The sequence below is a fragment of the Lynx rufus genome, unplaced genomic scaffold (assembly GCF_022079265.1).
Source record: "Lynx rufus isolate CCGP_SWC_20201006 ecotype Redwood Valley unplaced genomic scaffold, mLynRuf1.p SCAF_2, whole genome shotgun sequence".
NCBI lineage: Eukaryota > Metazoa > Chordata > Mammalia > Carnivora > Felidae > Lynx > Lynx rufus.
Genome location: NW_025814834.1, coordinates 200970311 through 200997328, shown reverse-complemented (window position 1 = coordinate 200997328; position 27018 = coordinate 200970311). Strand labels below are relative to the sequence as shown.

At 42.3% G+C, this 27018-nt stretch overlaps 2 protein-coding genes and 1 pseudogene across 8 annotated transcripts in view; all 3 read left to right on the top strand.

Moving 5' to 3' along the window:
* Positions 1-8651, top strand: part of GMEB1 (glucocorticoid modulatory element binding protein 1) — a 41420-nt gene extending 32769 nt beyond the window's left edge. For all 5 annotated transcript variants that reach the window (XM_047083494.1, XM_047083493.1, XM_047083495.1 and 2 more), the window contains one exon: positions 1648-8651. In XM_047083494.1, the coding sequence (XP_046939450.1) occupies positions 1648-2348 (701 nt within the window). In that variant the 3' untranslated portion in view covers positions 2349-8651. The remainder of the gene's footprint in view (positions 1-1647) is intronic.
* A 7029-nt stretch (positions 8652-15680) lies between these two features.
* Positions 15681-16159, top strand: LOC124514482 (40S ribosomal protein S21-like; annotated as a pseudogene).
* Positions 16160-18288: 2129 nt separating this feature from the next.
* The window catches only part of YTHDF2 (YTH N6-methyladenosine RNA binding protein F2), a 33648-nt gene continuing 24918 nt past the window's right edge, over positions 18289-27018 (top strand). The window contains exons 1-4 of one of the 3 annotated variants that reach the window (XM_047083695.1): positions 18289-18527; positions 19035-19059; positions 19661-19731; positions 22720-24306. In XM_047083695.1, the coding sequence (XP_046939651.1) occupies positions 18501-18527; positions 19035-19059; positions 19661-19731; positions 22720-24306 (1710 nt within the window). In that variant the 5' untranslated portion in view covers positions 18289-18500. Of the gene's footprint in view, positions 18528-19034; positions 19060-19660; positions 19741-19808; positions 21321-22719; positions 24307-27018 lie in introns of those variants that run through there. The other 2 variants (XM_047083694.1, XM_047083697.1) reach the window with 2 other exon arrangements.

The following is a 27018-nucleotide window of genomic DNA, read 5'->3' as shown; positions in this document are numbered from 1 at the left end:
GCCTGGGTGGCGCAGTCGGTTAAGCGGCCGACTTCAGCCAGGTCACGATCTCGCGGTCCGTGAGTTCGAGCCCCGCGTCGGGCTCTGTGCTGACGGCTCAGAGCCTGGAGCCTGTTTCCCATTCTGTGTCTCCCTCTCTCTCTGCCCCTCCCCCGTTCATGCTCTGTCTTCTCTCTGTCCCAAAAATAAATAAACGTTGAAAAAAAAAATTTTTTTTTAAAAATTAAAAAAAAAAAAAAATTTTTTTTAAATGGTATTAAAATTTTTTTTATGCATTTTTGTGACCTGTTGCCAAATTTCCAAGATTATACCAACTTATGTCACCATTTTGAACACACAAACATTGGATGCTGTTACTTAAAATATTCTCTGATTTAACTTTTTAAAAAATTATAGATGTAGTTGTTATCTTCTTGAGGTTCACATTTCTTTGCTTACTACTGACAATGGAAAAAATGCAGTATTTTGTAACTTATAAGGCAGTATTTAAAATTTTTTGAATGTTCTTGATTCCTACTTACTCCTTTTATTCCAAGCAAGGAATTAACTTGCTCTTGGTGTTCCAAAGGGAACAAAGTGCCCTACAGTTGTAACTGATTATTTGTTGAATGCTTCTCAGGTACTAAGCAATAGAGGAAGTTCTGGTATAGAACCAGACTCACCAGTGGTCACCAGGTTGGATTGTACATTGGGAGAGGGATAGTGATAGACATATTGTGGTGGGAAAGCACACCCACCACTTCTGTGGTTGGTCATCAGAAGACTTTTGCCTTGGCCCAAGTTCTGAGACCTTAAGTCGCTTTACGCCTATGGATCCCTGTTAAAATTAATGTGTTAGAGGGGTGCCTGGTTGGCTCAGTTGATTAAGTGTCCAACTTAAGCTCAGGTCATGATTTCATGGCTCATGAGTTCAAGCCCTGTATTGGACTCACTGCTGTCAGCACAGAGTCCATTTCTGATCCTCTGTCCCTGTCTCTCTCTGTGCCCCATCGCCCACTTTCTCTCTCTCTCTCTCTCTCTCTCTCTCTCAAATATTAAAAAAATAAACTCTAAGACCTCTTTTAGTTCTGTAATTCCTAGAGACTTCTGTAACTTTCTGTATACTTCTCTGGGTGCTAATGGTAGACTAAGACCATTGGTAGACTGAGATTACCAGCAAGATGATCCTGTCTTGAAAAACAGTTTAGGAGTCATTGTTTTGTTTTGTTTTGTTTTGTTTTGTTTTTTGGGTGGGGGGGAGCAGCCATTGTAGCTCCTCTGTAGGCCCATGTTAGTTCCAAAGGGATTGTGCAGATACTCCTTATTTTCACCCGTAGACCCAAGGTGGGTATCTATAAGCTGTAAAATCAACTGGAGGCTTGTTTTGCATTTTGGTGACAGGTGACAAAATGCCACAGGTGCTTCTAGGGTTGAGCTATAGTAGGATCACAGCCCGAGAAAGATTCTGAATCGTTGCCCTGCCTATAATCAAGCAATGAAATGCAATGGCTGCAAGGATTTTTTAAATCATCCAGTTTGGTTTCTTCTTTTGAGAACAATGAAGCTACACAGTGGCAAAACCAGAACAAGACCTCAGGTTTCCTGACTCCGTTTACTCTCTCCAAGACTATACTTCTCTCCATACAAAGTCTGTCTTTTTTTCCACAGAGTTGGAACGCCAGTTGGAAGAGCAGAAGAAGCAAGCTCAGGATCACAGGCTGAAATCCCAGACCGTTCAAAATGTGGTACTGATGCCTGTGAGCACTCCTAAGCCTCCAAAAAGGCCCCGGCTCCAGCGGCCAGCTTCTACCACAGTCCTGAGCCCTTCTCCTCCGGTCCAGCAGCCTCAGTTCACAGTCATCTCACCCATCACCATCACCCCAGTGGGCCAGTCATTTTCCATGGGCAATATTCCAGTGGCCACCCTCAGCCAGGGCTCCAGTCCTGTGACTGTTCACACACTGCCTTCTGGCCCTCAGCTCTTCCGCTATGCCACAGTGGTCTCCTCTGCCAAGAGCAGCTCACCAGACACAGTGACCATCCATCCTTCATCTAGCTTAGCACTGCTAAGCTCCACTGCCATGCAGGATGGAAGTACCCTGGGCAACATGACCACCATGGTGAGCCCCGTGGAGCTGGTGGCCATGGAGTCCGGCTTGACCTCGGCAATCCAGGCTGTTGAAAGCACCTCGGAAGATGGGCAGACCATCATTGAGATTGACCCAGCCCCAGACCCAGAGGCTGAGGATACTGAGGGCAAAGCAGTTATTTTGGAGACAGAGCTGAGGACTGAGGAGAAAGTTGTGGCTGAGATGGAAGACCACCAGCATCAAGTCCACAATGTGGAGATTGTGGTCTTAGAGGATTAACTGGGGATCTCAGGGCCAGGAGATATGCTTTGGTTTGGAATTTTAATTATTTGTTTATTTTTATCATTGTCCCACTCATTTCCACATAGGATCCTTTTTTTAAAACAAAATCTCATTGTTCTAACTGAAAATGTTGGGTCCCTCCCTCCCCCTCATTGAAAAACGGACAAAAACAAGCTGTCCTTCCGGAAGTTGAGAGTAGGTCACTCAATGTCTAAATCCTTTTACACAAAGAAAGTTAGTTCTTTTAGGGGAGGCATCAAGACAACCAGAAACCCTGTCCGGAAAGCCCTTTCCAGGCTAGTCTGTCTGTGTACACGTGCGGTTTTATTTTTGTAAAGATGCATTGGCCAAACTCTGGGACGCAGATCTGACACTGGAAGGCAACCCACCTGCACATGGATGCAGAGGATACTTTATTTTGTATCCTGGAAAGGGCCCTCAGAGGCTAGTGCAAAACTCTGAAACAAAAGCAAGTTGAACTGTGCTGGGAGGGGAAGGTGGCATACCAGCAGCAGCTTGAAAAGGGAAGTGCTTTGTTCAGGATGGGGCAAGGAAATTATCTTACTTCCAGAAGTGCAACTGATGCCTTTTGATATCTCTAAGGGGTTACTACCATGGGTGCCATTTTGAGGAGAGGCCAGTAATAAGTGGAAGGGTACATCTCCGTGGAGCAAGTGGCATCAGGGGCCTGGGGCCTGTGACTTTGCAGAAATAGAAATCTGGGTTTCAAGCTCACTTTCCCCTCCTTCCCCAATTTTGTCAAAGCACTTAACCCCCCTAAACTAGGATCAATCCATTCATTTGCAAACTATGTGATGTGGTGTAAATTTCTCTGGTTCCTGGACTGTGGCTGTCATGGAGGTGGGGCTCCAAGGCCATAGTTTTTATTGCATGACTCCGGGTGCAGGGTAGTTCCTCATCCAGACCAGCTGCCCTTTTTGGTGGGGCCCTTTTTTGGCTTTGGAACCAAAAGCAGCCACTCATTTGGTGCTTCCTCTTGTTCTCCCTTCCATCCCTCAACTGTTAATGGCATCTGTCTCCTGGATCCCACGCTCTTCAGCTTTTTGGCTGATTTGGAGAACAGTGACAGGTGTCTGCCTGCCTTCATCCTCTTTTAGATTCATTTATACCACAGATGTTTCTGTGAGATATTGAGCTCTTAAAAAAAAAAACAAAAAACAAAAAAAAAACACCTTAGGCTTGGCAGAGAAGACTCAACAGCCCCAGCCTATCCTGAGGCAACAAGTAGATGTCTCCTCCTGAGCGAGCTGGACTCCCTGGGAAAGAAGCATTGTCTGCAACATTATATTATAGGAAATGTACCAGGAATGTCAATAATAATATCTTTGGGGGGTGTTGTTATTATTTTTTTTTATGTTGTTTGTATGTTTAGAGCTGGGCCATTTTCTGTGCTGTGATTCCTGCTCTTTGACCATTTTCAGTGTTTGGGGCAAGAGTGGACCCTGGTTTTTATTTCTTTGATTGCATTGTTTACTGCACTAGATAAAATATAGGGAAACTGCAGACAATTTAAAGGAAAAAGAGGTCAAAACGAAAGCACACACCTTAGGAGTGGGAGGTTTTTTTGTTTTTTTTTTTTGTTTGTTTGTTTTTTTAATTAAAAGCAAAACTTTGGCTTATAGTTTCCTTTTTTTTTTTTTTTTTTTAAAGAGGGCACCCACTTGAAGCCATGTTTCTTCCAACAGATGTTGGAAACCTTGTTGTCAAGGAAGTGAAGACTGCATTCTGCCGTCTTTCAGATGGCTTTAATAGCTAAAGAAGCCCTCTAACTTGGGAGGGCAATCTTAAAAGCCTTAAGGGTGAGATTTCTTAACCCCATATAATTGTGGCTTTCAGCTTTAAAATTGTCTGGGGTTTTACTTTTCTCTTCAAAATGTTCAATAGATGTAGCAATCAGCTTAGAACAAACCTTTGGCCCGTTAGCGAGGGAAGTGGCTTTTATTATTGCTTCTTTAGGTTTTCTGATGGTACATAAACAAAACCAAAATTTCAGTTTAAGCCTAAAACTGCTACTTGACCCTAGGAAGGCACATGTCACCCCTATCGTGGTTTTTAGGGACACTTTTCTCTTTCCCAGAGATGCAAGGTCCGATTCAGGACAGAGGGGGAGCCCTGGAGAACACCCACACACTAGCTCAGGTTCCTTTCTTTCTTCTGTCAGCTGTTGTTGGTAGTGTTTTAAAGCAGTGTGAGCATCATGCTTCCAAAGTCAAGAGATCTTTTCCTCCTAAAGACAGAGCCTGTTTACTTGCACTATCTGAATATTCCGGCTGGTGGAAATACACAAGCTTTGTTGTTTTCCTGGTCTTCCAATAGCCTGTCATTATTGCTAGCTGCTGTGGCACCTGTTGTGTGGGGGTTTCCTCAGAGCCCTGGTCTAAATGATCTCAGACAGCGTGAGAAATATGCAAGCCATTGGTATGTGCACAAGCAGTTGCAATGAATCATTCCTCAGGCTGACTTGGCAGTAGCCATCTATATTTCTGTTCATTCATTAAATAAACATTTATAAGTACCATCTACGTGCCAGGCTTTGTGCTAGGCACTGGCAGTACAGAGATGAAGACACAGTTCCTGCACTCAAGGACTTCATACTTCGGAGGTTGTCTGGAGTTAAGAACTATATTTCAATTTAATTGGTTTCTTTTGTAATCCTATGTATTTTATTCCATGCACTGAAAAACACTGTTCTGCAAATTAGCCCATAGGTTTCGACAGACTACGAGAGGCACAACAAAGTTAAGCCTTTTCTAGTGAGATACTGAAACATCATCATATTGGGGTAAGTGCAGCGATAGAGCTACTGGCTGGGAGCTGAGAAGAAAGGATCAGGGACCTGACCCAGCTTAGGGATAGGGGTCAGCAAATATGGGAGTACTTCCTGGAGAAGGTGTATACCTAAACTAATTTAGCAGAGACCATTTTTGGCTAGGTGTTTTTTTTCTTTTTTTGTACTCTATTTCAAGTAGTTGGTCTTATTTATACAAGAGGGGGAAAAAATCCTTAGTCTTTTGCTGCCTCTGCCTCCAGAGCTAGGTAGAATCAGCAGCATGGGCTGTCTCCTGAGAGCATCCCACTGGGAAAAGCCGAGTCATGCGTCAGCTTCTCAGAATTTCCATCAGAGGAATCCAGTGCCGGACTGGAGGTTAGCTGGTAGAAGGTGAATGTCCCAAACCTTCCTGCCATGTGGTTTCCACAAAGGCCTTGGAGTCAACTGTACAACGGTCATACCTTAGTTATGTCCCTCCCTCATTCTTCTCCTTTCAATTGCTAGGCTCCTTCCCTATTCCCACCCCCAAAACAAAACAACTCCCAGTTATTCTGAAGTAAAAAAATGGACAATATACTTGAATCATCAAGATTCAAAGCCACTTCACATGAAGTTTCTTGCACGCTTCTGTCCACATTAGGGAAGGAAGACTAATGTTAATACAATTATCTTGGAAATTGATACTCAGTTCAGGTGGTCTGCCACTGTGGTGGTGGCATTTTATCCTATTTCATGAAAGGCCTTATGGTAAGTCTGTGTGGTGGGAAATACTAGTATTGGTAACATCTGATTATAAAGATAGTATAATCAAGCATGAGATACAGAATTACCAGTTCACTGAATTATAACTGGTCCAGGTTTTAGCACTATTAAGGAGGTGGAAAGGATAAAGAAAAGGCTGAATTATGAAAATAGGCATGAGGTTGTGATTCACTTTGGGCAATACTCCTGAGGAAATAGTCCTCTCTGAGAAGAAAGTCAGATGCTAGGCTAGCCTGCATTTTCAGACAATTTCCCTAGTATAGTTGATTATGGATTCCCTCACCCCTAGGATACCTCTTGGGGAAATTCTTACCTAGTTTGTAATGTATTACAATAACAACCAAGTTTGTTACCCGAGACAATCAATTCTGCTAGATTTGGACTCTTTGCCCCTGGCATTTCTCTTCAGCAGCCCTAATTGAGACCTTTCTAGGATTCCCTCCCAATCCCGGAACAACTTTCTTAGTCCTGATGTATACAATTTAACTTCCTCTAGAAGGTTCTATTTCCCTCTAACTTCCATTCCCATACTACTACTTCCCTGGCCCTTGCTTTTGGGAGCCAAAGGTGATTTAGTTCCTAAATTCTGCCATGTCAGTAATTCAACTTGAGACCATCGTTTTTGTCAAGGTACCTCCAAGAGCCAAACCTCAGTATACACCAATCATAGTCTGGGTCTTCTCTACTTAAAACAGCTTCCCTGACTCAATCAGCCACCTGAATTGAAGCACCTTTGGGATGTTCTTATGCAGTGGCTATAGGTAAGTTCTCCAGAGCACGTAGATTCTAAAACCTGTGTTTATTTTTTTTAAAGGTTTTATTTCTTAGTAATCTCTATACCCAACATGGGTCTTGAACCCACAACCTCAACATCAGGAGTCACATGCTCCACCCACTCAGCCAGCCAGGTGCCCCTAAAACTTATCTTTTATACCCAATTGATTCTGTATCTATGGCTCATGGTCCAGGCTAAGACATGCCTGTTTCCTGGATAGATTATTTCAGCCAAGTATGATTCCTACTGCCTCTTCACAACTACTTGAAATTTCTGTTATGTTTTACGAGCCTCTCAGCCTAAAAGTAGACTACAACCTGCTTTGAAATTGCCTCTGGGTTCTCCTCTTGCATCTATGGTTTCCAATTCTGTATTCTTTACTGATAGTTATGGCTTATAATATGGTATATATGGATTTATTTTTCTAGTTTTGAGAACAAAAATGAACAATAGTATTGAATCACATCTAAGGATAAACATGAAGCTGGGTAATGACCCAGAGGAAAGACAAATTCCTTAACGGGCTTTGTAGGAGCTTCTAAAGAAAGCATACAGAGAGGGTTACTTGCATTTTGAAGTATAAGTTTGTTTTTTAAAAATTTCTCTGCTGTTTTCTTTAAAGAAATCTATGTATTATAGAGCAGACTGGAAGCCCAGAGCCCTGATTCAGCCTGAGACTTTGTTTGGTCCACATTTTTGTTTTAACTTTTTGTGAAATATAAATGCATATAGGAAAGTGCACAAATGACTGTACAATTTGAAAAGGTTAAACTACACACACCCATGAAATCAGCTACTAAATCAAGAAGGAAAAAAAAAAAAAAGTTACCAGCATCTTACCCAGCCAGGATAACCAACATCTAGCTCTCAACACCATAGCTCAGTTTTACCTGTTTTTGAATTGTTTTGTGACTGGTGTTTTCTCACTCAGCATGATGTTGTAAGATTCACCCTTGATGTTGTGTGAAGTTGTAATTGGTTCCTTCTCATTGCTCTGTAGAAACTAACTGTGCCATAGCTGATCCATTCTAATGATGGGTGCTTGGGTAGTTTCCAGTTTGGGGGTATTATAGATAATGCCTCTGAACATTCTTGTACATGAGTTTTGATGAACATATATATGCATTTATGCCTACATAGTCTTTCAAACATTAGGCCAGTTCACATGTAAAATTCAAAATTCAAGATACACCTCTTTAAAAAACAAAAACAAAAAATATAATAAAAAAAAAAAACCCCAGAAGAACTGACAACACTGGGTCTATATTTCCTCACAGCAACACTTGACTGGAACTGATTCCTGTCTCTGGTGGGGCATGGTTTCTTCACCATGTGACCCTGTTCCTATTATGGACCTAGACTTTCTTATTTGGTAGCCTGTTTTTTTGATTCAGTAATCTCTTAGGACACTCTTCCCCCAGATAATTGCAAAGCTTATTTCCTCACTTCCTTCAAGTCTCTGGTCACATGTTACTTTATCAGAGAGGACTTCCTTGACCACCCACCCTATTAAAAAATGGCAACTTCCCCTGCACTATGCTTTCTAGTTTTCTTTACCCTATTTTATTTTCCTCCATTTTACTTATCTGACATACTTTTTTTTTTTTTTTTCCCCTCCCCAAACTAGAATGGAAGCTCTGTGAGAGCAGGGGATCTTTCCGGTCTCTTACTCACTGCTGTTTCTACAGTCCCTGGAACAGTGCCTGGCATGTGGTAGAAGCTGAATAGATATTTGATGCATGAATACTAAATAGCCAATACTCATTGAAGGGGAACTATGTACCAAGCATTGTTCTAAGCACTTTACATTTGTTAACCCATTTGGTCCTCACAACAATCCTATGTGGTAGATGACATTATTTACTTCATTTTACAATGAAGAAACATATTTACATTCTACTCTAAACAATAGATACATTGGAAGCATTGTAACTCATGAAATTTATTAAACAGAGTCTTTAAATGTCCTACAGAACTTAATACCTAAAAGGAGCCCTTCAATGAATCATTTTATAATAATGGTGTTTTATTTGAAGACATGTTTAGTTACTACCGAAGTTAAAATTTTCAGTTGTAGGACTGAGTCTTGATCAGGCTGCAGCTTGGCTAGGATTGCAGAGATCTGGGGCAGTGGTAGCTGATAAGATTTTGTGATCTGTGCTAGGCAGCAAGTCCCCTGTGCCGTCTCTCCAGAGTTCCAGGGAGGAAGTACTGGTGGGAGGGAAAGTTCACTTAATGAAGGATTTTAGAACCCAGATCATCTGTCAGTCACAGGAAGTACTGACTTATCACACTTACATTTCTATGTATCTGTGTAATCTCTATGCCCAATATGTGGCTCAAACTCATGACCTGAAGATGTAGTTGCACACTCTATTGACTGAGCCAACCAGGTGCCTCTGACTTATCACTTTGTTAATGGCCCTGTTTGAGACGTTGCCGGTGTCAGGGTCCCTGCTTAGAACTCCTTTCTTTCTTTGTTAAGGTCCTTCTCTGTGGAGCCCAAGCCCTTGTGCCAGTTGTTACATAGGATCCCTACTCCATAGAACATCGATAGCACTGTAAAGCCTTTGCTAACTGAGCAAAAAGCAAATATTCCCTTGGTCCAGGAACAAAATGGAACTTTTATGCCACAGAAATGCTAGGTTCCCACTGCTTTTGACTGAGACACTCCGGTGAGCCTTTCTGAGCAAACTGGACTCATATTCTTGCCTTGTTTAAATTCTCTATAGTTCCCTCCCAAGGACCAAGGAAGGATTTATCTGTGAAACATTGTCACAAATAGTTCAGACACAGTCATTGGTTTAATTATTTTTTCTTGGCACAAACTTAAAATTGAACCAGCCCTCCGTGGCTTCATTTCCCCTTGGCATTATCTCCAGAAATCTCATTTGCCCTCCATTTTTCTCTCTGATTATCAGATTGAGACTGTAGCTGTTCCCTGGTACACTGCTACTCAGACTTTTAGGTGTTATGTATCAATAAAAGAGGGGAAAAAATGGGGCGCCTGGGTGGCTCAGTTGGCTAAGCGACTGACTCTTGATTTCTGCTCAGGTCATGATCTCACAGTCATAAGATCAAGCTCTGCATTGGGCTCTTTGCTGAGAGCGGAGCCTGCTTTGGATTCTCTCTCTCTCTCTCTCTCTCTCAAAATAAACTTAAAAAGAGAGAGAGAAAAAAGTCTTAGGAACCAACCTGGAGTTCACGACATTACATTTTACCAAATAAAGATTTTTAAAAATTTTTTTAATGTTTTATTTATTTTTGACAGAGAGAGAGAGACAGAGCATGAGCAGGGGAGGGTCAGAGAGAGAGGGAGACACAGAATCCGAAGCAGGCTCCAGGCTCTGAGCCGTCAGCACAGAGCCCGATGCGGGGCTCGAACTCACAGACCGCAAGATCATGACCTGAGCCGAAGTCGGACACTCAACCGACTGAGCCACCCAGGCGCCCCTAAAGATTTTTTTTTAAGTTTATTTATTTTGAGAGAGAGAGAGAGAGAGAGTGAGCAGGGGAGGGGAAGAGGGAGGAGAATGAGAATCCCAAGCAGGCTCTGCACCCTCAGCACAGAGCCTGATGTGGGGCTTAAACTCACAAACCCTGAGATCGTGACCTGAGCCTATATCAAGAGTCAGATGTTTAACCAACCAAGCCACCCAGGAGCCCCTTTAAAAAATCCTTATTTTAGGGAATTAATAAAATAAAAAAACTTAAAAAAATATATCCTTCTGTGTCCACATTTTATTTTTTATTTAAAAAAATTTTTTAATGTTTATTTTTCAGAGAGAGAGACACACATACAGAGTATGAGCAGGGGAGGGGCAGAAAGAGAGGGAGACACAGAATCTGAAGCAGGCTCCAGACTCCACACTGTCCGCACAGAGCCCATTGCAGGGCTCGAAATCGCAAATAGTGAGATCATGACCTGAGCTGAAGTCTGACACTTAACTGGATGAGCCACCCAGGTGCTCCTTATTTTATTTTTTAATACATGCTTTTTTTTTAATTTTAAAAAATATTTTTATTTGTTTTTTGAGGGGAGGGAGGACCAGAGAGAGAGAGGCAGAGGATCCAAAGCAGGTTCTGTACCGATAGCAGAGAGCCCCATGCAGGGCTCAGACTCATGAACCATGAGATCATGACCTAAACTGATGTCAGATGCTTAACCCATTGAGCCACCCAAGCGCTCCTTGTCTCCACATTTTATTTTTTATTTTTTTTAATGTTATTTTTATTTTTGAGACAGAGACAGAGCATGAGTGGGGGGGGGGGCAGGGAGAGAGAGGGAGACACAGAATCTGAAGCAGGCTCCAGGCTCTGAGCTGTCAGCACAGAGCACGATGTGGGGCTCGAACCCACAGAATGTGAGATCGTGACCTGTGAGATCATGAGCTAAGGTCGGACGCTTAACTGACTGAGCCACCCAGGTGCCCCCCTCCCCCCCCCCGCCGAATATTTCAGAAGGTATACTGACTCAGCATTATTTCAACTTAGAATTACAAAAAGAAAGAAAGAAAGAAAGAAAGAAAGAAAGAAAGAAAGAAAGAAAGAAAGAAAGAAAGAAAGAAAGAAAGAAGAAAGAAAGGAAAGAAAGAAAGAAAGAAAGAAAGAAAGAAAGAAAGAAAGAAAGAAAGAAAGAGAAAGGTAAATGGCCAACTCTTATTGGCATAATTTGAAAAGAAAGGGCATTTTTACATCAAAAAGAGAAATAATCTCAGAATAAGGAACAGTCCTCTGCATTGAATACATTTAGCTTTATGAAAAACTCATCACATGATCATTACTTTTCTTCCTGGAGGACTGGTGAAAATTTCCTCTAGACTCTGAATTGAATTTTCAAGGCGTTTTTACTGCTGGCTCTTTCTTGGTGCTTGTTCTTTTCTGCCCTTGATGTCTCTAACAGCTTCCTTTGGATATACACAGCTGTGAATAGTGTCCGAAGGCCACCTGGCCCAGCTGCTGGTCTTTTCTTCCTTTAGCCACGTTCTCACATTGCTCTTTCCATGCTTCCAGCCAGCCAGTCATAACACACACCTGCACATAACAAAGCCCAATCATCCACTTACCTTGGGATTTCCAAAGTGCCTTTCTTTTAACATTCAATTGAGCTAGTTAAGTCTGTACATTTAACTTATTTTTAAAGTTTATTTATTAGTATTTTTTTTTAGTAATCTCTACACCCAATGTGGGGCTCAAACTCACAACCCAGAGATCAAGAGTCATATGCTCTTCTGACTGAGCCAGCCAGGCACCCCTGCACATTTCACTTTTTAACATATTGGTCCCACCAGACTTTTATTGATAAAATGGGGATTGACATTACTAGGGAGAATTTTGAAAATAACAAATTAATTCAACAAATATTTACTTAGCTTTGGAATATAAAGATCAATAATAACAATACTCCTTGTCCTATAAGAAGTCATAGGTTTATTGAAGAAACAATATGTAAGCTAGGGGTTGGTTCTCTTAACCTGGGATCCATGGGATAGATGGCTTGGGGATGGGACTGCTTAATGAGATTGTTGGCAAAAATTTGGGTGCATGTACCTTTTCCTAAGGAGAAAATTCATTATTCTCATTAGAGTCTCAACTGAATCCAAGACTTCCAAAAGAAAAATTTTGAAGTAAGCTTTAATACACTAAAATGAAGTGTATTACTTAATGAAGTAAGTTTTAATACACTAAAATGTTACAGTAAGGAAATATGACTAATATTATGGGTGAACAAAGAATAGAGCACCCTTCTCCTTGGGGGAAGAAATAAGGCATCATTTGATGAGGGTCTTGAAAGACAGGAGCTGGGTAGGGGAGATGACAAGGGTATTTGAGGCAGAAAAAACTGCATGTGCAGAATTGTGGGTTCCAGGAAAAAAAAAAAGTGTATTTGAGAAAAAGTTCAGTGTGGCTGGGGCATAAGTACACAGTGAGAAATACACAGAGCCAGAGAGCGGCAAGCTTTGTACACGTTGAGTAGACTATAGAAAACCAGCAGAAATCTTCAAAAATAAGCTCTTACACTGTCAGTTGTGTGTAAACATTTCTCTATTCCTGCCTTACTAAGGGGGTGACTTGGGCAGTGAGGTCTACCGCTCCTGAAGGCTAGAAAGTTTTGAGAACTAGAGCTCTAGGACCCAGCCCCAGCCCATGGCAGAATTCTGGAGTATGTACAATCTGTCCTCTTTTTCACTTTTTTTTTTTTTGTCTTATCCCCACTCCTCACTTCAAATATGAGGAAGGATTGCTTAGGTTTCTACCTTCTAGACATCTAAAGTGGTGGAACCAGAAGGGACCTTAGAATTTATTTTGATCCAACTTCCTTATTTTATAGCCTTGGAAGTAGATTCCAAGTGAGGGAATGATTTACTCTCCTCGTCTCCCCTTCTGTCTCTCTGGTAGGGTACTGGGCCATTTGCTATTCTCTCTCTCTCTTCTGAGGAAATTGCATGGATTCCTTTGACTTCCACTAACATCTCTACACCAAAGATTCCAAGATTTGTATTCCCAGCTATGTTTCTCTATGTCCTCTGCCCTTTGTTTACAGAACATCTCTATCTGATGTTTTATGTTCTCCTGAAAACTATGTCCAAAGATAAACTTATGATCTTTCTCCACTCCCACAAATGTCCCCACATTAAAAAATGGCACCTCTGGGTGCCTGGGTGGCTTAGTCGGTTAAGCATCTGACTCTTGATTTCAGCTTGGGTCATGATCTCATGGTTCGTAGGATCAAACCGCGAGTTGGGCTCTGCACTGACTGCATATGGAGCCTGCTTGAGATTCTCACCCTCTCTCTCTGCCCCTCCCCTGCTCACACACACACTCTCTCTCTGTCAAAATAAATAAATAGGCTTAAAAAATGCCACCTCATCCATCCAACTACTCAAATAAAATCAGGTATCATCTTTGATAACTCCTTCACCTTTAGTGCCCTTCCCCCAGTCTAATCCATCACCAAGACCTCTCATTTTACCTCCTAAAATGTTCATTTAGTCCATTTCTGTCTTCATTGCCACTATGTTAGACCATTATCTTTTTCCCGGACTTACTACAATCTTCTTCTAACTCCTAATTTACTCTCTTCTCCCTAGGTTTATTTTCCACACTGCAACCAGAAGGAACTTCTTAAAACACAAAACTCACACTGATCATTATTTGCAGCTAATGACTAAAGTCCCTGTTTTTCTCCTTTCTCCAGTCTCATCTGGTGCCACCCTCGCTCTCATTATGTGCCAGGCATGCTGGCCTTCTTTCAGTTCCTCACCAGTGCTAAGCTCCTTCCCCACATAGGGCCTTTGCACATACTGTTCCCAACTTCCCTTCCCTCCTTGTGTGGTCAATTTCTGGTCACCCTTCAGGTTTTAGCTGAAGCTTATGAGCTCAGGGAAAAGTTCCTTAGCTCCTTGACTAGGCTAGATCCATCTGTGCCTTCTCATTGCACTTTGCACAACTGTAACTGAATAACTATTTGCTCCCTGTCATCTCCCCTGACGTATAAGCTCGAGAGGTAAGTGAACTCTTAAGACTCTCTCTCCAGCACATTGTCTGGACCTCAATAAATACTTGCTAGAAGAGGGATTGAGGGGCGCCTGGGTGGCTCAGTCAGTTAAGCATCCAACTCTTTAAAAAAAAATTTTTTTTTTACATTTATTTATTTATTTATTTATTTTTAAAAAATTTTTTTCAACATTTATTCATCTCCGGGACAGAGAGAGACAGAGCATGAACGGGGGAGGGGCAGAGAGAGAGGGAGACACAGAATCGGAAACAGGCTCCAGGCTCCGAGCCATCAGCCCAGAGCCCGACGCGGGGCTCGAACTCACGGACCGCGAGATCGTGACCTGGCTGAAGTCGGACGCTTAACCGACCGAGCCACCCAGGCGCCCCAACATTTATTTATTTTTGATAGAGAGAGACAGAGCACAAGTGAGGGAGGGGCAGAGAGAGAAGGAGACACAGAATCCGAAGCAGGCTCCAGGCTCTGAGCTGTCAGCACAGAGCCTGACACGGGGCTCACACTTATAAACTGCGAGATCATGACCTAAGCCGAAGTCGGACCGACTTAACCGACTGAGTCGGACCGGCTTAACCGACTGAAACACCCAGGTGCCCCAAGCATCCAACACTTGATTTCAGCTCATAGTTTGTTAGATTGAGTCCTGCGCTGGGCTCTGTGCAGGCCAGGGAGCCTGCTTAAGATTCTCTCTCTCCCTCTCCCCCTGCCCCTCCACCCAATGGCCGAACTGGAATTAGAACCTAAATCCATTTCCAGTACAGTATTCTTTTCTCAAACCATGAAGGGTCTGTCCCTGTAAGATGATACCCCACTCTCCAGACTTCCTCTTCCTTTCCCAGTGATTAAATTATCCCTCTTCTGTTCAGGGGCCAGTTATAGCCAATTTGGTGAACTAATCCAGGTTTAGAGTTTACTCTTCTTTCAAGGATATTTGCATTTTAACTGGGAAATCCTGGAGGACAGAAAATAACCCCAAAGGAACTACAGAAGTCCCCTTTTATCCACAGGGGATATGTTCCAAGACCTCCCTATGGGTGTCTGAAACTGTAGATAGTATTGAACCCTATATATACTGTTTTTTTTCTATATATACATACCTATGATAAAGTTTAATTTACAAATTAGGCACAAGAGATTAATGATAATAATAAAACAATTGTAACAATATACTGTAATAAAAGTTATGTGGATGTGGTCTCTTAAGAATATCTTATTGTAGCTGGAGGTGCCTAGGTGGCTCAGTCAGTTAAGTGTCTGACTCTGGATTTTGCCTCAGGTCATGATCTCATGGTTTGCGAGATCAAGCCCTGTGGCAGGCTCTGTGCTGAGAGTGCAAACCCTGCTTGGGATTCTCTTTTCCTCTCTCTCCACCCCTCCCCCACTCAAAACGAGTAACTAAACACTTAAAAAACAAAAACCAAAAAATATCTTATTGTAGCTTTTTGCATTTGTGCTTGTGGCAGTGGCAGCAAGGGTGCCCTTGACATGTATAACAATGCTGGCAAGTTCATGGACCTGTATGTGCAGCAGAAATGCTCTGCCAGCAACCACATCATCAGTGCCAAGGACCACAGGTCCATCCAGATGAACATAGCCAAGACTGACAAGGTGACAGGTAAGTTCAATGGTGTGTTTATTTTTTTTAAGTTTATTTATTTAGTTTGAGAGACAGAGCGTGCACGAGTGCAAGCAGGGGTGGGGAAGAGAGTGAGGGGGGGAGAGAATCCCAAGCAGACTCTGCATTGTCAGCACAGAGCCTGAAGTGGGGCTCGATCCCCCGTACTGTGAAATCATGACCTGAGCTGAGGTCGAGTTGGATGCTTAACTGAGCCACACAGGCATCCCCTCAATGTGACCAAAGTGTTTGAAACCTTTGCTATCTGTGGGGCCATTTGCAGGATGGGTGAGTCAGATGACTCCATCCTCTGGCCAAGATCCACAGCATCATTTCAAAGAATTTCTGACTGGAGAGGATGAAGGACGTGGGATATTTGTCATAAATAAGTAGCACCTCCCCCCCCCACCATTCTTATTACAATATACTCACCCTTCTTGTGATGATGTGAGATGATAAAATGCCTGCATGATGAGATGATGTGAGGTAAAAGATGTAGGCATTGTGACCTAGCATTAGCCTATTATTGATCTTCTGACACATGTCAAAAGAATCATCTGGTCTGGACCACAGTGGACCGTGGGTAACTGAAACTGTGGAAAGTGAAACCTCAGATAAGGGAGAACTACTGTAAGAAAAATTTCAGGCACCACAAAAGTCATTGGAAGGAGGGAATTTTCACTATTATCCCTTAATCGGATTATAGGAAAGAATCTTCAATGTACCAGATTTGCTTCTGTGTATGTGTGTGTGTTTTAAACTTTATCTTCACAACAAACCTGTTAGGTAGATGTTATTATCCCCTTTATCAAATGAGGGAATCTCTGAAAGTTCTAGTAATTTACCTAATATTGCAAATCTGGTGGTGAAGCCTCCCCTTCCCAGGACGTGACTTTTGGTCAATCCTCTATTGATCATATCATGCTGCTTTCAAGTATAGGCAACTGCTTACAATTTATACAAAACTCTGGGCTATGAGGTTAACTGGCTGAATATCTTAAAAAAGAAAAAAAAAAAGGATTACTAGGTTTCTCTTATTTCCTTGGTGGGATCTATGCTCTGAGACTTGACATTTTATGGTTTCTGTCAGAAGTCCATCACATATTGATGCCTGGCTTTATTCATTCCAACCATAAATGTGATGATGTGCAGAAAAAATGCTTTGAGCACTTTGAGCAAAATTATAATGCAAAATCCAAGGTGCTGTGTTATCATTTATTTTACTACTGAGTCCACCAAAGCCTCCTATTTCCAGAGAGTGGATGGTATCAAGTTGACACGGAATAGTGCATTATTTATCTGTTTACTACTATTTGCAATAACAAAAGCTATTAGGAGATGGGTGCCCTAGGATCAAATATCCCTACATGAATTAGGTTTGCTGCTGATTAAAAATGTCTTTGCCCATATTTTGGATCTCCTCTGGATTATGATTCCTGAAAACAGGATTTCTTTTGAGGGTGGAAGTACACTATTGTGTTTCTCTTAGTGTCAGATACACATGATTATTTAATAGCTTTGTGACCTTGGGCACATTACTTAACCTCTGTTTCTCCAGTTGTAAAACAGACTGACAACTATTTTGAAGCTGCTGCTAGCTTTTAAATGTTTTAAAGAACCTATCAACAATACCTAACCTACAGCAGGTATTCAGTTAGAATTAATCTCCCTCCTTTCCCAGAGTAAGGACATTCTCTCTTGGAAGTCCATAGTTTTATAGATTCTCTGGACTTGTTGAACATACATGGAAAATTTTGTGTAGATGAGTGAGGTCTGCTTTTCCTGAAAATAAAGCTACTCTTTAACAGAGTATCCTGGCGGGCCAATGACTTCCCTAAAAAAGAGCTAGATGATCTAGCAATGTAGATGATCTCTGCAATGCCAAATATCCTTTGCAGGGGACCAGATTTTTTTTGTGGATGTTTTAGTCTTTGGGCACTCTTTTTGAAGTCCAACAGAGGAGGATAATCAGGTCCCTGGTGGTAGTGGTGGCGGCGTGTCTTTCTCTGGGCAGGGCCCCCATTAAGTTTCCCTGGGGGCTGTGACCCCTCTCAGGGTTCCCTCCCACATGGGGGTGGGGTGCCATTTGCAGCTGGGAGGCTGGTTTATTTTGAGGTCTCTGGCGCTCCGGGGGTCGCTTTTTGAGAAAACAGGCTTTTGTGGGTTTTCTCAAGCTAAAAACTACTCTATCCAGGTGTTAGTCAAAACCTCGCGGCACGACCCTGGCCGCCCCCACCTTCCTACAGGCCCCAATCCTGAGGCGGTGGGGGCGGGGAAGCCGCACTCGCCGCTTCCGCTCCTCCAGACCACCAGGGGGCGCTGCACCCCCGCCTCTTCCTTCCCGGGGTGCTTCGCGCCGGGCCCCTTCCGCGTGGGTGAGTGAATGTGAGAGTCAGCGTCGCGCCGCGCGCGCCGTTCGCCTCCGCCGCTCGGCGCTCTTATTTCGGCTGCGAGGGGCGGGCGCGCGCGTAAAGGCATAGAGACGGGCGTTGAGTTCTCGGGCTAGAGCGTCGCCGAGTCGGAGCCGGAGCCCGAGCCGCGCGCTGTCTCCGCTGCGTCCGCCGAGGCCCCCGAGTGTCAGGGACAAAGCCGTCGCCGCGCCGCCTGCTCCCGCCGCCAGGGCTCATCCGCCGCCGCCGCCGCCCTGACGAGAGTCCACAGCTGTCGCCACTCGTGAGGATCCGAGAGCCATGTCGGCCAGCAGCCTCTTGGAGCAGGTACAGGCCCGGCCCGCATGCCTCGGCCATTGTGTGAGGCGAGAGGTAGTCCGACTAGGCCCGGGCCCGCCGCCCCCGGTCGGGCCGAGCAGAGGCGGCGCCTCTCGCGGGCCGGGTTTCGGGCCTCTCAGGCCGGCCGCACCCAGCGCCTCGCCCTCAGCCCGTACTCCCCGCTTCTCCCGCTTCTCCCTGGGCCTCGGAGCCCACCGGCCGCGCCGCCTTCCCTCTTCTCAGCAGGCCTCTTTTCTTCCTTGTTTCCTTCCCCTTCCTTGAAGCCCTAGTCTGCTCGCGTTGTTTCTGGCGCGTCCCCCGCTTTCTCTCAGCGGGCCCCGCCGGCCTGCGCTTTTCCCCGCCTCCCATTTTCAGCCTCCCCCTCACCACCATTCTTGACGCCTCCCCTCAGGCCTGCTCCTTTATTCCCTTCTCGGGCCCGGCTTTAATTTGTCTTTTCTTTTCCATTTCTTCCTCGGACGACTTGCTGCTCGGCGACGTTTCCTTCGCCCGCAGAGACCAAAAGGTCAAGGAAACAAAGGTGAGCCCAGCTCTGCCGGTAGCCCTGGGCTGGGGGGTGGGGGTGGGGGGGTGGGGGGTAGGGGGGGTACGCTGAGCAGTGGGGGCGGGGTCTCCGGGAGGCGCCCCAGGGAGAGGACCTTTCGGAAGCCGCTTAGTTCGCAGGTGCCTCACACTTAAGTATTTGACCCTTTCGGTGTGTTCTTGCAGCTGGCGAACAGCTTCTCAGTGAACAAGGAGTAATTCATTAAGGGTGGGGGTGGATTCGGTTTTGAAATGTCCCAGGTCCTTAGTTTCCTGTAGGTCTTAGAAGGCCTTTGTTTTTCATCCTCGTGGATCACACTCTGGAAGTACTCACATGTGGTGGGGGAGGGGAAGCGGGAGGGAATTGAAATCCAGAGGAGCCAATAAAATGACCTTTTTAGATCAACTTGCTCTGGGTGGAGGGAGACATTTTCATTGATTATTATTGCTCAGCAGTCACTCTCGTCTTTATCCGTTTGAAATTCACACTTACTTGCTCTGTTTAGTAAGGTTTTTCTCTGGTTAGAATTGACTAATTTGGGAGGTAGGTGGTACGACTAAGACATTTCTGTAATTTATTTGAATTTTTTTCCCTTTAGTACAAAATGGATCTGTACATCAAAAGGATGGATTAAATGATGATGATTTTGAACCTTACTTGAGTCCACAGGCAAGGCCCGTGAGTAGTTAACCATTTACATGCCTGATCAAAGGGTGTAGTAAACCATATTCTTTCTCTGCCCTATCAGTAAATATGATTTTCAGGGGTTGGCTTTCTTAATACCACTCAATGTGTTGTAAGAAGAGTTATTACAAATGTTGCAGACAGTGTTAAGATTCTCATTTCTGTTGCCAGCAAACATTCTGAGATGAGACTGACTGATAACACTTCACGGTATACTGACAGCACTGTTAGTAGTTCTCCTTACCAAAAATGTAACAGTGGAAAACTGAAGAATACTTTCCAGTTTAAATATTCTGACTTTTTACCCCCAAAACCTTTTTCTTTTAGGAAAACTGGATTCATATGTGATGGGAAAAACTAATGTAAAATCACCTGAACTTTATTCAGTGCTGCAGAACTGATCTCTTCCCTTTCATCTGGTCACTAGTTAGTGGGTTCTTAGATTATCCTAAGTTTTAGACTTAGGTATTCGTTTTTCAAGTTGAAATGTATCTGTAGAGATCAACTTTGTACACCGCTGGTTTCTCGCTTATGGGAGCTATAGGATTTCTAAAATGGAGTTAAAGGAAGATAAAACACTTCGGCACACACAAATGAAGATCGAGAATGATTAAGGTTTTTGACATGTTATCTGTCTTCTGATGTTTTAGATGTAATCTGTTTTTATGTCTTCTAGCTCCATGTAAGTTCATACATTGACAAGACTTGTGCATATAGAAACTGCTTTGATTTGTCAGTTCTTTTAAATTAGTATTTTGGGTTGTAGCTAATGTCTATAAATCCACAGATTAATAAGCCAAAAGGAAAACTGACAGTAACCCATCTAAAATACCCTAAAAGATGAAAAAGCTTATGGGGCATTTAACAGATGCTGTACGATAGATACAAGTCTTGAGTAACTTGAAATATTGGTGCATGCCCGTATTTGGGCCTAATTCTTACATAAAACTTTTAGATCTCTTATGTAAAATTTTCTGCATTGAGAGTGTAGAAACCACTTAAGCAAGGGATTGGGAAAAGTTTTCAGAAATCAACCAGTTAATCAGGAAAAATGGGAAAGGAAGTAGAGGAATGAACTATTAATAGATTACTGCTATTGAAGTAGTTTCCTTACATAATCATTATAACAGGGAGAGTGGGAGCATTTGGAAACATAATTCTAGGTAGTTCTTGTGAAATAATGTGTAGTTCAGATTTTTGAGCTCAGGGACATGTGGGAACCTGCCAGTTCAGGTGTAGGCATTCAGCTATATAATGGCATAACCTGTGATATTAAGTGCATGCTTTTTATTTCTCAAGTAAGCTAAAGCTTAAATGTCTTAAAACAATTTTGGGGGGGAGGGGAATAGAAATCATAGTTAAATAGATGGATAACCTGAGAATCTTTGTCCTTTGTAGTTAATCGTCAAGAGTAATTCATCTGCTTTTTAACCATTATTCATCGCCTTAATGTTGGAATAATCCTTCAGGCTTAATCCATTGGTTATAGACTGAATTTCTTACTCATAATGGATTTGAGTCTGTTAAATTTTAATACTGTCTTCGAGAAAAATAGACTTCTCTTAAACTTGAGGGTATGTGTGAAAAGGCTTAGCTTCCTTTCCTTTTTTTTTTTTTTTTTTTTAAGGAAAATTTTGGCAGAGAAAAGCACCATTTTATCAGGCCGCATTAGTCGAAACATTTAATTTTAAAGAGATACGTTTTGCTAGGAGAAGTACTTTTGGCTTTGGGAATAGAAACTTAAGGCCTAACATAGTTATGGTCATCCAAGTCTCTTGAGAGTAAAATTCTCTATTCACTAGTTAATGGATTCTTATGTACCAGAGCTATTATTTTAATTCTAGTGTAGTTAACATACAGTGTTATATTAGTATCAGGTATATAATACGGTGGTTCGACAATTTTATAAATTTCTCCGTGCTCATCAAGATAAGTGTACTCTTGTACTAGAGTTATTTTCAAGTTAGGGTAAAGTACTCTATTTTGAATTGAGCTGTATCTATATTTACAGAGACCAATTTTTTGTATCTCCAGCTTCTCACAGGACTAGTCTGTGAATTCTAGCATTTATAGAAAAGTTAAGATACTGTTCATAAACTAAAGTAAGATCAAGAATGATGTTTTTACAGTGTAATCTGTCTTCCAGTGTGGAGACTAGTTGAATATAAGTTTATATTTCTGGGAAATTCTTTAGGATAATTCTTTTTTTCAAAGAGTCGAACTTTACCATGTTTTTGGAATTCTGTTTTTAATGGAAAAGTTAGGTGTGCATTTGAGCTTACAGCCAATAATTTTATAGGTGAAGTACAACAGGTAGCAAGGTTTTTCTAGTTTTAAACTCTGGAATTCATTGTACATTTCCTTTCCAGGTTATAATTAAATAGTGGCATTTGTTGATGTTCCCAAATGGTTTGCCAAGAGGCTGGCAATGTAAACTAGGTGTAATGAACCTTGGATTATGGTTGAGGAATGGCAACACAGATTTTTAGGATAGAACCTGTAATTTCCAGTTCTTTTTGTGTTGTTTTAGCTATTGTATGGTTTTGATAGAAAACTCTTAGGAACACTCCTGATGTGTCAAAATTCCCACTCCTGAAATCCAGAGATAATGGTTTTTAGTAGAAGCATCATCTCAACAGTTCTGTAGAACTGTTATTAATACTGTCATTAATACTGTTGATGAGATGCTGGGTTTTCCCTTCACTGAATGATAGTGCTTAAGTTAAGGTCCACATCACTGTATGTCACTTTAACTTGAAGTGTTTAAACATTTCACTTGTTAAACCAAAATCTCTTATAGTGTAAAAATTTCAGCAAGTTTGTGGGAAGAGACCACCTGAGGTGGTCATTTGCTTTTTTAGTTGAATTTGAGTTGTATGAATAATTGGGAGAGGAAATGTCTTGATTGTTGTTTTATTAATTTTTGTGTTTAGTTGTGATTTGCCTGTTTGTTTTGTTTTTTTCCTTCCACAGAATAATGCATATACTGCCATGTCAGATTCCTACTTACCCAGTTACTACAGTCCCTCCATTGGCTTCTCCTATTCATTGGGTGAAGCCGCTTGGTCTACTGGGGGTGATACAGCCATGCCCTATCTAACTTCTTATGGACAGCTGAGCAACGGAGAGCCTCACTTCTTACCAGATGCAATGTTTGGACAACCAGGAGCCCTAGGTAGCACTCCATTTCTTGGTCAACATGGTTTTAATTTCTTTCCCAGTGGGATTGACTTCTCAGCTTGGGGAAATAACAGTTCTCAGGGACAGTCTACTCAAAGCTCTGGATATAGTAGCAATTATGCTTATGCACCTAGCTCCTTAGGTGGAGCCATGATTGATGGACAGTCAGCTTTTGCCAGTGAGACCCTCAATAAGGCTCCTGGCATGAATACTATAGACCAAGGGATGGCAGCGCTGAAGTTGGGTAGCACAGAAGTTGCAAGCAATGTTCCAAAAGTTGTAGGCTCTGCAGTTGGTAGTGGGTCCATTACTGGTAACATCGTGGCTTCCAATAGTTTGCCTCCAGCTACTATTGCTCCTCCAAAACCAGCGTCTTGGGCTGATATTGCTAGCAAGCCTGCGAAACAGCAGCCTAAGTTGAAGACCAAGAATGGCATTGCAGGGTCAAGTCTTCCACCACCCCCAATAAAGCATAACATGGATATTGGAACTTGGGATAACAAGGGTCCTGTGGCAAAAACCCCCTCACAGGCTTTGGTTCAGAATTTAGGTCAACAGCCAACCCAGGGGTCTCCCCAGCCTGTAGGTCAGCAGGCTAACAATAGCCCACCAGTGGCTCAGGCATCAGTTGGGCAACAGACACAGCCATTGCCCCCACCTCCACCTCAGCCTGCCCAGCTCTCAGTCCAGCAACAAGCAACTCAGCCAACCCGCTGGGTAGCACCTCGGAACCGTGGCAGTGGGTTCGGTCATAATGGGGTGGATGGTAATGGAGTAGGACCGTCTCAGGCCGGATCTGGATCTACTCCTTCAGAACCTCACCCAGTGTTGGAGAAGCTGCGGTCTATTAATAACTATAACCCCAAGGATTTTGACTGGAATCTGAAACATGGCCGGGTTTTCATCATCAAGAGCTACTCTGAGGACGATATCCACCGTTCCATTAAGTATAATATCTGGTGCAGCACAGAGCACGGTAACAAGAGACTGGATGCTGCTTATCGCTCCATGAACGGGAAAGGCCCCGTTTACTTACTTTTCAGTGTCAACGGCAGTGGACACTTCTGTGGCGTTGCAGAAATGAAATCTGCTGTGGACTACAACACATGTGCAGGTGTGTGGTCCCAGGACAAATGGAAGGGTCGTTTTGACGTCAGGTGGATTTTTGTGAAGGACGTTCCCAATAGCCAACTGCGACACATTCGCCTAGAGAACAACGAGAATAAACCAGTGACCAACTCCAGGGACACTCAGGAAGTGCCTCTGGAAAAGGCTAAGCAGGTGTTGAAAATCATAGCCAGCTACAAGCACACCACTTCGATTTTTGATGACTTCTCACACTATGAGAAACGCCAAGAGGAAGAAGAAAGTGTTAAAAAGGTAACTGGTTTACCATTATTAAGACTTTTAGAGAAGGAAAAATGTACAAGAGGGAATAGGAGAGTTATTATACTGAATGGTTAATAAAAGCTCTGTAAGTAACAAGCGTATTACTTAACAGTTCAAGCCTTTGTGGAAGTATAATTGGTGTTACTGTTTGACTTAGTGTATAGAAATGTGGGCTTAAATTAACGGAAAGCAGAAACTGTAGAGAAACTGAATTTAAATGATGCAAAAGAGGTGAATAAGGCCAAAAGAAATGCAGAGAGCATAATTGAAGTGATAGAACCATGGAAATGAAAGTAGGGAAAGATTGAGGCTGTAATATGGCAGAGAAAAGGTAAAAGTTATGTTGTAATTAACTTTTGGCCTAACTTGGGTACAGTGGTTAAATCAGAGTTAGTGTGTCACCAGCCCTGACATCACTTTCTGCTTGCCTTTGACAATTGGCAGTATTAGTGTATTTTTCAGAACTTTCTTCCTTATTCCTATCCTTAGTGTTCTACTTAATTGTTTTTTCGCAAACCTTTTTCCCATTGGAAAAGTAATGTTTATTATATAAAACTTTGAAAACATGATTAGAAAAAGCTGGTCTTCTGCTCTTAAAATTCTCCTGTATTCCTGAGGAGTAATCTTCTCTTGTTTCTCTGTAACAAGTGAGTCTTGGGCAGAATCATGGAGAATAGGTCCAAACTAAAATGTTGGAATTTACTGGGAAGTGTTGGTAATGCTTGGTCTGTGTGTTTTGAGTGAATGTAAACTTTAAGATGGTAGAGAATGATAAAGTACTGGTTGGGGCAGAGCATACGTTATCTAGGATTTAGACATATTTAAATGTTGGAAGTAGGTGAAAAGATTATTGTGGGTAAAGAGAAGTTTCTTTTTAAAGATTATTAATGATTGGGAGAATTCTAAGTGGTCAGGTTCAAATGTAAAATAAAACCTAATAAACTTATGTAAATATATTTTTTTATGTTTGTGATGAATTCCTAGGGATTTTATATATTTGATCTAGGATCTGAGGTGCTTGTTATATCTCTGTAAAAACTTTTGAGCACTGGGAGGATGGCTCTTTGGTTAGATTCTCCTTCTCCATAACACCTAAGAATCAGGGGCATGGTTGTTCAACTGAAGTAGGATGGTTGCCATTCTAATGTGTGCAGTTGAATAAAAAATGGAGATATGCTTGTCAGTGATGCTAAAAGTATTGGGGATACAGAGCCACATTACTGAAAAATTGCCTGTCAGAAAAAAAAACCACTCCTTTTTTTGTCCTTTAAATTCTCTTCCCTTCCCCAAACTTTAACAGTGTAACTGCCCTCATCTTGTAGAAAGATAGTTTACTGATTAGTTTTGCTAGACATGTGAAAGGCTCAAAAGATGTTTTAACTGACTTCTGAATCTAGAGGAACAAGGAAGGGGAGGCCTTTTAAGCATCATGTATTGACACAGCAGATTATTGTATGTGAGGGCCATTCAGGTACTTAGTTTAACCACTCAAAACATGCATAATATCAATACCGTATTATAAATCTGCTTGCATATATCTGCACGTTCTGTCTACATCTTGTGATTAAAAATAGGAAGGCAGGGGCACCTATGTGGCTCAGTTGGTTAAGTGTCCAACTTCAGGTCAGGATATCTCACGGTTTGTGAGAGAGCCCCACATCAGGCTCTCCACTGTCAGCAGAGAGCCTGCTTCAGATCCTCTGTCCCCCTTGCGCTCTGCCCCCCTCCCCCCACTCATGTGTATGCTCTCAAAAAAAAATATTTTAAAAAGTAGGAAAGCAAACAAAGATTTCAATGTTTTCAGGAATGTACAACATAGATAATAAGATCAACGTGTAGGTGTTAGAACTAGTGGAGAAGCTTGGGTTTAAAAATGAAGTAGCAGGGGTGCCTGGGTGACCCCAGTCAGTTGAGCATCTGACTCAAGTCATGATCTTGAGGTTTGTGGGGGTGGTATTGAGCCCCAGGTCAGGCTCTGCACTGATCGTGTGGAGCCTGCTTGGCATTCTCTCTCTCCCTCTCTTTGCCCCTCTCCTTGCTTGCACATGCTTTTTCTTTCTTAAAATAAACATTAAAAAAAATAAAAATGAAGTAGCAAATTTAAGGGCTGTTAATTTATGTAACCTTTCAATCAGGTTTGTATTTGTATTAAATTCACTTGAGTGGTTCAGTGAACAATAATTGAACTTCATAAGGAGGTGTAAGATTCACAAATTGGAATTGACCAGTGTTGGGATGTTTTCACAGTGAGTAATAATAATCAAGGTTTAGCGTCTTTGTTTCGCCGATTAATGGATCAGTCTTAAAGCTATTCCATAAAGACTTTTGATGAATGAGTATACTAATTGTTCTCAGGCTAGTGAACAAACCACCAAAAATAAAAACAAACAAAAAAAAGCTTCGATTATACTTGCGTGAGATTACTTTTTAGTTTACCTTTTGTGAGAAGAGATTGCTGGGGTTTCAGGAAGGTCCCTATGATTGCTTCTAAACCCAGTTGCCATTTCAGTCAGTATTGCCTTCTCTTGCCCGCTGTTATCCTTAACATCCTTACATAACTGACTCTAAAGCCAGTCTTTATTAGGCTTCCAATACAAAACAAGTTTCATGAGAGTGAAACTGATAGCTCATTGAGGCAGTAGACTCCTTTAGTTAGGGTGTTTGTGCACCTTTGTGTTATTTACAAGATTGCAAAAAATCGTG